The sequence below is a fragment of the Pseudonaja textilis genome, chromosome 3, assembly GCF_049901715.1.
Source record: "Pseudonaja textilis isolate UNSWEBS1 chromosome 3, rPseTex1.2, whole genome shotgun sequence".
In the NCBI taxonomy this organism is placed as follows: domain Eukaryota; kingdom Metazoa; phylum Chordata; class Lepidosauria; order Squamata; family Elapidae; genus Pseudonaja; species Pseudonaja textilis.
In genome coordinates, this window is record NC_141992.1 from 69,074,947 (window position 1) to 69,087,269 (window position 12,323).

Sequence of the window (12,323 nt, forward strand, 5' to 3'; positions counted from 1 at the left end):
TATTTTTCCAGTCATGTAATCTCGAGCAAAATTATTTTTAAAGAGCAATAAAGGGTTCCAATTGTGATGTTCTTCATCCTTCTTCTACTGAACTTGTTTTTTATAAGAAAGCATGCAACCATATATCAATGCCTCATATATGTATCCAAGTAAGTGTCAAATCAATATTAACAGCAAGGTGGAGAATAAATGCAGAATAGGGTTTCCGGGATTCTTTCCAACCTCTTCAGAACAGTTTTGCGTTCAGTCACATGACCAAGAGGGAAGAGAGTGGATTACTAGTAATAGGTGCTCTGGGTGCAATCCTGAAACATCTGGAGCATCACAGGAACACCATTAGCATTGACAAAATCATTCTCAGTCAATCGCAAAAGGCAACTTTTCTTGGAACAGCTAACATGATGTGATGATACTTTAACATCATCATCAAAAAAATTTTTTTTGCCTATCCCAGGTTCTTGAGGACTTGATAGATAAAAATTCCAAATCTAGAACTAAACATCTGGCTGACAACCAACCATAACTATCATGTATTAAATGCAATTATCTTCCTATAATATATATTGGGGCAAATGTTCTGGGTTTTTTTTTTCCCTCCAGAGCCTCTGGCTGAATCTGGCCCAGTTTTGAACTTGTTCTTTCTTTGCTGGTTTCTCCAAATACACTAAATTTGATCTGATAGTTTGTTTTGAAAGAATTGTTCAACTAATGCACAGACAGAGTCTTGTATCTCTTTTTCATATTTTTGTTCAAACCTTCATTTAGATTGAAAAGAATGAAAATGAGAAGATCCTGTAATTTTGCAAAATGTAGTCATTTCTGGTCTCCAGAAATGTCTGTTCCCTATCGTATGTCTGTCTGTTTATAAATTGTGAGTTCAGATTTCATGCACGATCACCAAGCCCCAGAAAACAGAGTTTAATTTAAATTCTAATTTTAATTAAAGTGTTTAGAGAATCAATGGCTGCTTTTCAGTCCATTTTTATCTGTCATTCAGCCTGTTGAACATAGACATGACCCAACCTCCATGTGGAGCACCATTTGGAAAGCATGAGCTCACTTTGCTGGTCCTTGCACCTTCTCCCAATGCATTTTCTTGGAGAATACCTACCGCAAAGGATTTAGGTCAAGAAAAAGCCATGGGAAGAGGATGCAAAGTGAGCTCTCCCTCACTAAAAGGTGGTTCAGGAATTCTGGAAGTTGAAGTCCATAGATAGTAAAGAACCATAGTTGCCACACTTGGTATAAAGAGTTCTTAGCATTATTTTCTTCTATATCGCATTCTGTATGCAGATGCTAAGATGCCTTTCTTTCACTGCTGTATCAGGGAGGGAGCCTTCAGGAATTTAATGTTATATTTCCATCTCTAATGGACACAAACTTGTTTTAGTTGCATTCTACCTCTTTCCTCCACAGCAGTGTTTCTCAACCTCAATAACTTTAATGCGTGGACTTCAATTCCCAATGTTGCCAGCCTGCGTGCTGACTGGGGAATTCTGGGGTTGAAGTCCACACATCTTGCTGAGGTTGAAAAACATGGCTGTTGGTGATCTTTTATGTAGGTAGGAATTTGACCACAGTGAAATCCAGGCTTGCCTTAAGCATGAAAGCCAGTTGGGTGAAATTGAGCCAGTCACTCTTTGTCAGACCAAACCACCTCATAGAGTTTATTGCTGAGGGGAAAATAGGAAGTGGGAGTATTATGTACATTCACCTCTTTCAGTTACTTATGAAGTAATAAAGATAGGATAAAATATCCAATAAATAAATAAACAAGACACGACTGCAATGATTTTCTAGACTTTAAAGATATTTGCCTTTGCAGGGGGTGGGTGTTGTGATTTTTCATATATTTTTTCTGCTCAAAAAGATTTTTTTAAATTAATCAATAGGAGAAAAATGCAAATTACTAATATCCATTCTTAAAATCTTCAAGCTGCCCAAGTAATATAATCTATCATGACAAAAAAAAAAAGTGATTCCTCTTCACCCTGGTGTTGGCAATGTAAATTACAAGCAGTGTAAATTACAAGCCATTTTGAGGAATCTTGCTTCTAAACTTCTAAAGGCTTCTGTCTCCCTCCTCGCTCACACACACAAAAGGGAGGGGGTCATCTAAATTTTGCTGGGAAATGATCACCTTTCCAACGATGTCACTTGTTGCCTTTAAGGCAATTGGAAACTAAACTGCAGCTTCCAAATCTGGAAAATTGCTCACCCTTCAGCTAGGATGACAAGTAACTGAATCCGGTGTGAGACTATGTTCCTAGTTTCAAGTGTTGTCTGGTGGCGAGAGTGGTGGACTTTCTAGAAACTTCAGCAGGAACAAATAATAGCATTGTAAACAAGAACTGCAAGAAGTGAGGACAGGCTTCTGTTCTGGATGGCTTGTTTTCAAAGTGAAATTAAATAAAATAATAGGAAAAATAAAATTAAAAGGCATGCCTTTTTTAAAAAAAGTGTAAATAGCATAACACACATAGGGACCTTAATATTGTCAGGAAATAGCTTTTCCTGAAGCTATTAAGAAATTAAGCTGTTTTGAAATCTCTACTCTATGACTGTGTCAAGATTTATATGCTATATGCTATTCTTACAACTAGTAGGCTGGGCCTGTCAAATCATTTCTTCCCTACTTGCTATGTAAATCCCTTCCCCCATGGGATGGAAGGAATTACAAAACCACAAATGCCATATACCTTTCAGGATGTCTTCTTAATCATTTCCTGTGGTTTTCCCTCTCTCCAATTAAATGGAGGAGTTAGAATGGATATTTCTTCACTGTTTGTTGCAGTCAAAACAATGAAGTTATATGTTGGCATCTGAAACAAACCCATCAATTATGGATAGAGGATAGAAGCCTGTCTGCAGCTCCCAAATATATATATTTTTTTTAAACTAAGCTTAAAGGCCCCTTTGCAGAAAAAAAAGGCATAAGAATGCTACAAGGAATTTAGGGAGGGATTTTTTAGGGAGGTAGTCCGAGTGGCCATTCAAAGTTAAAAGAGCACTGGAAAAAGTGAGTCATGGCAGTTTTTCACACTTAGGATCGTTACAGCATCCCCATTGTCACATGATCAAAATTCGGACACATTTATGATGGTTGCATTATCCCAGGGTCATGTGGTCGCCTTTTGCAAAGTCAATGGGAAAGCTAGATTAACCGTGTTATTAACTGAACAATTGCAAGAAAGTTGTAAAACAGGCAAAATTCACTTAACAGTTGTCTTGCCTAACAGCAGAAATTTTGGGTTCAATCATGGTCCTACATCAAAGTCTAGCTATACTTGCACATAACCTGGGGACAATCACCCCCGGAAAAATATTTTGTCCTTTTATGGCCCATGATGTTTCATCTCAACTCACGTTATTGTATTATATTGCATCCTTTCCACTTGAGAGAGACAAGATTAAATTGTCCTTAATTATAGTAGCATTAAAGGAATGTTTTTCTTCTTATTCTGGCAACTATGTTGTACACCTCCCCGAGTAACTTTCTTGTGAGAAAGGTGGCTATAAGGAGTTTAAGTGGTTAAGGGTCAGAAATCAGGAGATTGTGAGTTCTAGTCCTGCCAAGTGGATGATTTTGGGGTCAGACCAATTGACCTAATGTGGTTGCTGTTGTGGGAATAATAAGAGGAGGAAGGACCTATAGTTGTTAAGTTAATCACTGCAGTTATCTAGTAAATGAGACAGTCATTAAGCAAATCTGGCTTTTCCCCATTGACTTTGCTTGTTAGAAGCTGGCCTGGAAGGTTACAAATGGTAATTACATGACCCTGAGACTTGTGCAACTGTCATAAATATATGCCAGTTGCCAAACACCTGAATTTTGATCATGTGACCAAGGGGACACTGCAAAGGTTGTATGGCAAATGATCATAAGTCAGTCTTTTCAGTGAAGCTGTATCTTCAGTCTGTAGGAAGAAAAATCAAATCCGATTCCAAGTCGGGAGAAAAAAAATCAGTGGCTACAAGAAAAGAAGATCTGCATTCATTTTGGTCTCCAGAAACTTCAGTGACAGGAGCATGTTTCTGGGGTGGCTGACAAAATGGCTGAATGAGTGGATGGATCTTTATAGGATCCTGGGATTGTGTGTTTGAGATGCTCCAGGGGATTGTGCAGTGTAGTAAGCCTTATGTCTTTTGCTATTTCTAATGGTGATGGGCAAATCCTATTATGTCCTGTCCTTAGAATTTGGGTGGGGGAAAGTAGATTTTAATCCATCAGCTCCAACCTGCTGTTTTGTTTATGAACAGATTGACCCAATCTTTCTGAATGGATACAAAAATCTCCATTCCAAAAGATAAGCCTCTTCTGTTTGAGGCTGTTTCCTATGCAGGAAGACTGAGGTTGCTTTCTGCCTTTAAGAACATGTTTCTCCATTTCTCCTTTGGGGAAATATAATATTCTGCCTCTTTTTTAATGTTGACAATGAAGAATATCTTAATCTGGGGGCAGGGGCCTTCCTACAAATCACTAAATCTAAGTGATAAGATAAGTCTAGGACTACCTGTATCCAGAAGACTAGTAAGCCTGCATCCAGAGGGAACTGCTGAACATATGTATTTGGTACAATTGCCGAAAAGCCAAAAAGATCCTGACTAACACCAAGACCCACTGCTGTTGTCTCTTATCACAGTCTGGGGACCAGGCAGCACAGGGGAGAAAAATGATGCAAGGGCATCACTTGTGCCTGGGATAAATGCAAGGGAGGGAAGGCAACAAGTAGACCGAGCCACAATGCGATCCTGTGGATTATGTGCAACGTGGGGTCGCTCTTTTCACCGCCAAATTTCAGACAAAAGGAGAGAGAGACAGAGAGAGGGGGGGAGGGAGGGAGAAAGAGAGGCTTGTTTTCCAGGCTTCCAGCCTACAGCGGGGCATCGGAGATCTTTTTGTCCGTTGTTCATGTTGGTTGATAAGGGTGGCGGGGGGAAGGAGAACTTCTTTTTCCAACACTAATCCGGCTTTTCTGCGCCGGAGATTCCCGATCAATTTTCTTTTTTTATTAGGGAAAAAAAGTCCCGCGAAGTTTCTCTACTCTCACCCCCCGCCCACTCCGAGAGTCTTTTCCAAACGGCGGCGCATCTTCGGGCATCAAAAGTTTTCTTTCGCATACCGTTCTGATAAGCAGGAGAGGAAGAGGAGGAGGAGGAAGGGAAGAAGCACCCGATCGCTTCCTTTTTCAACAAAGAAAACGAAAATTCTTCAGAAAAAAAAAGAAGAAGTTAATAAATAAATAAATAAATAAAAAGAGCCGGGGTGAGTGGGGCGGTGGAAAGAGCCCAGCTCAGTCACGTGACGAAAGGGGTTGGTGGTACGGAGCTGGTTCCCAGCCAGTGGCAGAAGCTGATGGGGAGGAACATGGGAAAAAAAAAAGGAAAGAAAAGCCAACATGACTAACGGATCGCGGAACGGTGCGGGTCCTCATGTGCTGGGATCTCCCGGAATGTAAGCGGAGGTATCCCCGGGGCGGCTCTTTCACAGTCTCCTGCCTCCGCCAGTTGGATCTCTTGACTCCCAAAGCAGATCTCTGCTGCTTTTGGAAGGGGAGGAGGGTTAAGGAAGGATAGAACATGGCCTGCATTTTGAAGGTAAAAATAAATAAATAAATCTCTATCTGTTGCTTGGATTGTTCAAAAAGAAAGGAAGAGATTGAGAAAAATAAGGATAATAATAACGACGCAAACGAGTCCCGTTCGCTTCTCCGAGCCATGGAAATCGGGATGACCCACCCACCCCCACACCCCGTCTGCATTTTAATCGGAAAAATATCTTGAATTCTCCCCCCCCAACCCCCCGGTGCCTCTTTTCCCCGATTTAGCAATCCCCGCTGCAAAACATGCCGAGGGGTTCTCAGTCGCGCCGCCGCCGACCCTCTCCTTTCCCCGCGGCTCTTCGCTTCCTCGTCACCGTTGCTACTGCCATCTCTCAAGCTCAAGCGGGGATGGGAAAGGAAGAAGGTGGGGGGGGCGAGAAAAGCAGCACGGAATGCGGCAGGCAGAGGAGACGAGGAGACAAGGGACGGGGAGGGAAAAACCCGCTGGCCGATTCCTTCCAGGCATAACCTTACTCCGGCCGGGCGCTTTGAAGGATCCGCGGCGGGGGAGAGGATCCCGTCCTTTCTCCTCCTTTTGGGGAATCTCTGGCGCGAATCTCGCGCTGTTTTCAGATGGACAAGTTTGCTCCAGAAGCGCGCACACAACGCACATTTCTCTCACTGCCTCCCCCCCGTCTCGATTTCAGCAGAAACCTATAAACGTATCCCTCACTCGTCGGAGGAGGCTGGCGTCCTCCTCAACCTCTGGTTTCTAAATGTCCTTCTCCCTCCAGAAGGAGAGAAACGAACCATAATCAAATCTTTTCCGCTTCACTATCATCCCTTTGTTTCCGCCGCCTCTCTCTCTCTCTCTCTGTGTGTGTGTGTGTGTATATACACATACATACATACATACATACATACACATATATACACACACACACACACACACAATCAATGTATATTTAGGTCAGGAGTAGGTTAGCACCTCAGAAAGAGTTGAATCGGGTAGAAGGAAACTGAGGAGCAAGAGAGGAGGGAAACATTTATTTTTTAAAAAAATTAAGAAATACTACAAATAAAATCATTAGAAGTGTTCCATCTCTCCTTACAGATCACATGTGGAAAAAAAATCTGTATATTTGAGACTTGTACTTTGGGGCCTTTTCTTTCCTGCCTTTGTGTTACTCCCAGTAGTTTTCGCCCAGCACACCAAGCTGAGGTGAACCTATAAGCAGATTTCTTGACCAGTCTCTGGAATTTCCTATGCAAACCTTTGGATTCTCCGTTGGGGAGAATTGTTGGTTCAAATAAATTTAGGTTGAATAAATATAGGTTGAAGTTCAAAAAGTCTTCCAGATATGGAAATATTTCAATACCATAAAAGTTTTGTTGGCCACTAGATTCATTTGATGAATGCAGGGTCTTATTTTCACAGGCCATTAGGGAAGTTCGGAGAGGCCCACTTTATTGCAGTCCTGGTTAGCAAATGCAAGCTAACCTGCAACAAAACATTATCTGGTGCTTTTAGTGACTCCAGTTCTATTTCTGGTTCCCTGTGTTTGCAAGTTACTTTGGTGGGTTGCAAGAGAAGTTGTATTAGAATAATCATCAATCCATTTTCTTACAGATTTTTGGGGGGTTACATTTTGGGGTTCTCCTTCAGCCCTCTTTTGGTGGGTGGTAACAAATTGGCTGTAAATGACTGGATTTGTTGCTTTGTTTATGGGGAAATACACCACTTAGCTACCACAAGATCTGGGTTGCAAAAACTGGGGGACCACTAGATGACAGCAAAGATTTGAGAGTTTTATGTACAGTATTGCTTTGTAGCCCTCTAGTAGGCTTCCCGATTCTGATCACCCTAGTTTCGCTGGAATTCCTCAGCCCGATTAAATTTAGTGATTAAACTTGGATTTTCCACCTTTAGACATAACCTCTTAATTGAGAGAACACCAATAATATACTTCAATAGCTTAGAATCCACGCTTGCACTTCTGTATGCGCTGAGTCTACTTGGACAAGACACCATTGTAACAAATATTTGGCAAAGTGTGTTTTTAAGACTCTACTTTAGGAGGGGCATCCAAGGTTCACAAAAAGGTCCCCACCAGAATAGTTCAGCATTTGAAATGATCAGATAAATCAGTACATTTCATTCGAGGCAATAAAATTAACCATACTAATAATATCTACGTAATAATCTACACAACTTCAAATGAAGTAGTCTTAATCTAAGATCAGGCTATTATTTCAGCATTTCCAGACACATCTGTTTATTAAGCCTATTAAAATTTCAGTGGCACATAAGAAGAGAGCGAGGAAGGTATTGTAACAAGGTAGTTCATGTCAATGTTATGGGGTAAAAGAAAAGAAAAGAAAAGAAAAATGTAACCAATGCTCAATACCTGCTGCAAAATGTATATATATATATATATGTATGTGTGTGTGTGTGTGTGTATATATATATATATATATTTCTTTTTAAATGTTTTAAATATATGAAACTTAAATAAACTTTATTTTAAAACTCTAAAAAAAAAAAGAAAAGAAAACCATACACGACAATAAGAAGAATTTTTTGTTTTGTTCTTTTAACCTCCACCTCTCTCTAGGGTAGAGTTCAGATTCCATGCTTAAACCATTTATACTTCGATGTGTTTAATGTTGCCTAGAGATGATAGGTATGATGAGTATTTCCAGAGTCAATACTTTGAGAACTTTTAAACATAGTACAAACTAGATACAAGTATTTTTAAAGATAAACAGCATTTCCCTAATTATGTGGTTTTCCTAATCCTTATATATTACATTTGCATTTTAAAATATGAAGCCTGTTCACATATTTAATTAATTATAAATTAGCCTATCTCTTTCCATTGAGATTTGGCCTCTTCCAAATGTTGTGTCCGTTTGTTTTTTATATTATAAAAGAAGAGGGAGACAACAAGTTGGACTTGTTAAGCAAAGATATTAGTTAGCCAATCTTGTTAATGCAGAAAGGTATAGCATTTTTAAAAAGAAGAGATATTGGGGGAGCAGTTTTATTATAAAGCAAGTTCCACAAGTCCAGCAAAACGTCTTACACAGGAATCAAATTATGTAACTAGACAAGTTTCGTTTGTATCAAGATCTTCAGATAATCTAATCTTTATTTTAAATTTTCTTAAATGGATTTTTTGCAACAGAACCCTTATTATTTCTCTCAACCGAGGAAGAAGGCAAATCATTTCCAAAATTTTCCCACAATAACTGCAGGGATTAGTGCAGGCAATGACCAGGAGTCAACATTAACTCAAAGACACCCAATAAATGTATTAACGTATGTATGTCAGTTTTGACCTAACTTAAATTTTGACCACCAATTTGGGTTCATGGATGAATGTTGAGCATGAATAGAACTAAGCTACGCTTGGTTACTCTTAAGTTTCTTTAAAACTTTCTAATTAGACAAGCCAGTTGAAGGAATTAACATTATTAATAAGCAGTGATGAAAGGAAACCAAATGTTTAGCTATAAATATTAAGGTTCTGAAGCTGATCAAAGGAGTGGCCGACTTTGATGATTCTTTGAGTGAGGTCCTCTTAAAGATCAGAGCAAAACTGCCTTAATGTTTCATGCCACCCCAGTTGCCTTCTCCACCAGTAGTCACTGGACATGCTGGTGCAGGCTGCAGATATAGCATAAAACACCTTTTCCAATCAAATTGTGTAATTTCTTTACTTCAGTGAGACAAATAATGCTCCCTTTAGGATAGGAAGTTCTTGTCAGGCCCACCTCTTATAGGATAGTGATTGTAATTCCCATTAGACATTGTTATTGGAAGCGGAGGAAGAGAATCCAAATGATCTGTTTAAAAACCTTCTAAGAAGTAAAGCCTCTCTTATTTTGAGCTTGACTCCTTGTTAACCCTGTGAAATTTTCTTGGCAACAGTTATATCATACTTTTGCTTCTACCCATGCATGACAAATCTGAGAAATAACTAGCTGTATGTAGTCCTTGACTTACAACCATTGAGGAAAGCCAGATTTGCTTAATGACCCTGTGATTTTCTTAACAACTGCAGCAAAAAAGTCATAAAATTGGCAATCATCTGATGACTTAATTAATGCTTAGCAAAGAAAATTCAGATCCCATTTGTTGTTATAAGTTGAGGCCTACGTATACTTTGCAGACACTGTATTCAATCTCTATGAATTGGGTTAATGATTGGCTTATTTTTAATTTCTGTCCCACTTTTCTACTCAATTTAAGTATTCAAGGCAACTAAAAATGAATACAGAAGACAACAGTTTCAGAACATAAAACAAAGCCAAGACAAACATCAATGACAATTTTCTGCAAAATAAATTAAACACCACTTGCCATTTAATTAAACAGTACTGACACATGCTGTTGTGGTTTTTTTTCGTGATTTTTTTTTAATGTCTGCCTCCAGATCTCTGAATTGTGTCCAGTGAGTTGACAAGTGTGGAAGGAGTAATTTTCGGCAACTTTCATCACTGCACACAATTCTTCTTTAAACTATGATCACAATAAAATATTTGGCACAATCCTTGATCTTGAATTTGTGAGTAGCCAATCCAAACTGCTCCACAACTTTAGAATTTCATGTGAATGCTAGTTGTTAATATGTACATAATTCAGGATGATGATAGTGTGTATATTGTTTACAGGACTTCATTCCTGTAAATTCAGAAGCAAAATCCCGCTGATGGTCAGTTCCAGTGTTATGTTTCTTAACTTGCATTTTATAAATATTTATTGGGAAATGTTTGTAAAGGTCATTGTATAACAGCATTTGCTTGTTCACTGTCATCAGTGATGGAGTTGCTTGCAACTAAGCCTTGCTAAATCAGTTTACACTCCTTTAAGCGAAGGCACACACTACAAATATTGGTGCCTGATTTGAATTATTTTTCAGACAATAGTTATATGCCTCCCTCTCATTTGACCTCATTGTAAATGTATACATACAGATATACAATATATCACCAGTATGTTAACTTCATTGTTTTAAATGCAAGAAAAGAATGTAATGGCAAAATTGATCCTTTGCATGATGACAGACTGCATAAGGTACAAAGAGGTTAGACAAAATCTTGACTCTCCCTTTTGTACTGTATTATTTTTCCCATGGTTAATGTGAAGATGGTATAAATAGAAATAAATGAATATAGATTTTTCGTGTGGCATCCAGTTTGGGGAATTAGTTCTTATGGCTCTTGAAAATAGAGGGAAAAAAAAACTGTATCACCCTCTAAATCTTCTTGTATGAATCCTTATCTGTAACTATTGTTTTAGTATTTAGGGAAATGAAAAGACAGTAATGATTCAAACAATGATCTTTCTCATTATCAATCAAAACACCCTTGGAAAATAGATAGTCCTTCATTCTCAGATGGACTCATCATCACTTGGCATAAACAAATACTTCTTAACCACAGATGGTCTCATTCTTGGCATGACCAAATAAAGCATTCCAAATGCAAGATAAGATAGACTTATCCTGGCCAATCTCCAGTGAGATAAGCCTGCATAAAATAGCTCACTCCATGGAATGGAACATCTATCCAGACCTAACTGGTAGGGTGCGTCATCTTTGTAGAGCTCTCTGACTGGCAGAAGAATTAGAATTAGAAGAACTTTATTGTCATTGTTGCAAGTACAACGAAACTGTGGAAGAAGAGGAATATAAAGTCTTTCTTTCCCTATTTTCTTTGACTGCTGTCTCATGTTGTTATTGTGTCATTTTTTTCATACTGCCTTGGAATAAAACCATCTCAAATCAAAAAGAACCTTTGACCCAACTCTGCTAAGATGAGGACATAGTAATACATTCACATTCTGGCTCATTAAATGAGAGATGTACTCCAAATTTCAAATGTGGGGACTGTGTGCCTGAAAGGATATTGCAAAATAAGGATATGAAAGTGTGATGGGATTTCAGAATTCAAACTGATTACATGGTTGGAAATTCAAACTGATAAGAACTTAGAACAGAATGCAGCATTAACTATGGTAGAAAGTAAGAGTCAGCAAGCTAGAAAATTCCCAGTTTGGTTATGCTGATTTAACACAAAATAAGTTACTTGCAGAAATGTCCACAGGCGATGCCTTCATCAAAAGGATAAAAACTGTGTTGCATTTTGAACTTTGTCCATTTTCAATGTATGTATATCATCATAATATACAGATGCAAAATGGGGGATGGGTTGTATGGTAATAAAGTGGTGGTGGTTTTTGTGTGTGTGTCCCATTAGCCATTCCGTTGTCAGATCTGAAACTGGTATGTGATGAAAGAGGAGGAAATGATGGTAGACTATTTTGCATACCATAGTTTATTCTGGTGATTTCCCAACTATAGATCTTTTTAAAGGAAGTTGAATGTATTTCTGCATGTTCAGTTTATAAAGTACAGTACAAGTTCATGTTAACTTCTCAAGGGCCATGTGTTTGTTTCCATTAAGTATTCTATTGGTGGAAAGTTTTGCTGTGTATTCTGCTGCCTCTTCAAAATCATCAGGCTAACAATTAGTGTCTGCCTAGGACACAAATAATTGTGGCAATTTGAGTTAAGCATGCCTTCCAAGTGCTTACAAATTCCTAGGAAATATAAAGGCAGATACCTTGTCACAGCTTTGGAGAGGTATTGTACATGGATGATAAATGAGATTCTGCTTGATAAGGGATAAGTAACCTAGTACACGTAGTCCTTAACTTACGATCACAATTGAGCCCAACATTTGTTAAGTGAGAAATTTGTTAGGTGAATTTGC

The 12,323-nt window shown here is 38.7% G+C and overlaps 1 protein-coding gene and 1 long non-coding RNA gene across 3 annotated transcripts in view; one reads left to right on the plus strand and one right to left on the minus strand.

Annotated features, from left to right (window-relative positions):
• Positions 1-1,442: 1,442 nt before the first annotated feature.
• On the minus strand, positions 1,443-6,279 carry LOC148126157 (uncharacterized). Its single transcript, XR_015742894.1, has 3 exons — positions 6,078-6,279; positions 2,700-2,822; positions 1,443-1,673 (listed from the first exon to the last, which is right to left on the minus strand). It is a non-coding gene; the product is annotated as an uncharacterized LOC148126157 (long non-coding RNA).
• The window catches only part of ST6GALNAC3 (ST6 N-acetylgalactosaminide alpha-2,6-sialyltransferase 3), a 317,172-nt gene continuing 310,152 nt past the window's right edge, over positions 5,304-12,323 (plus strand). For both annotated transcript variants that reach the window (XM_026700193.2, XM_087930039.1), the window contains exon 1: positions 5,304-5,598. In XM_026700193.2, the coding sequence (XP_026555978.1) occupies positions 5,581-5,598 (18 nt within the window). In that variant the 5' untranslated portion in view covers positions 5,304-5,580. The remainder of the gene's footprint in view (positions 5,599-12,323) is intronic.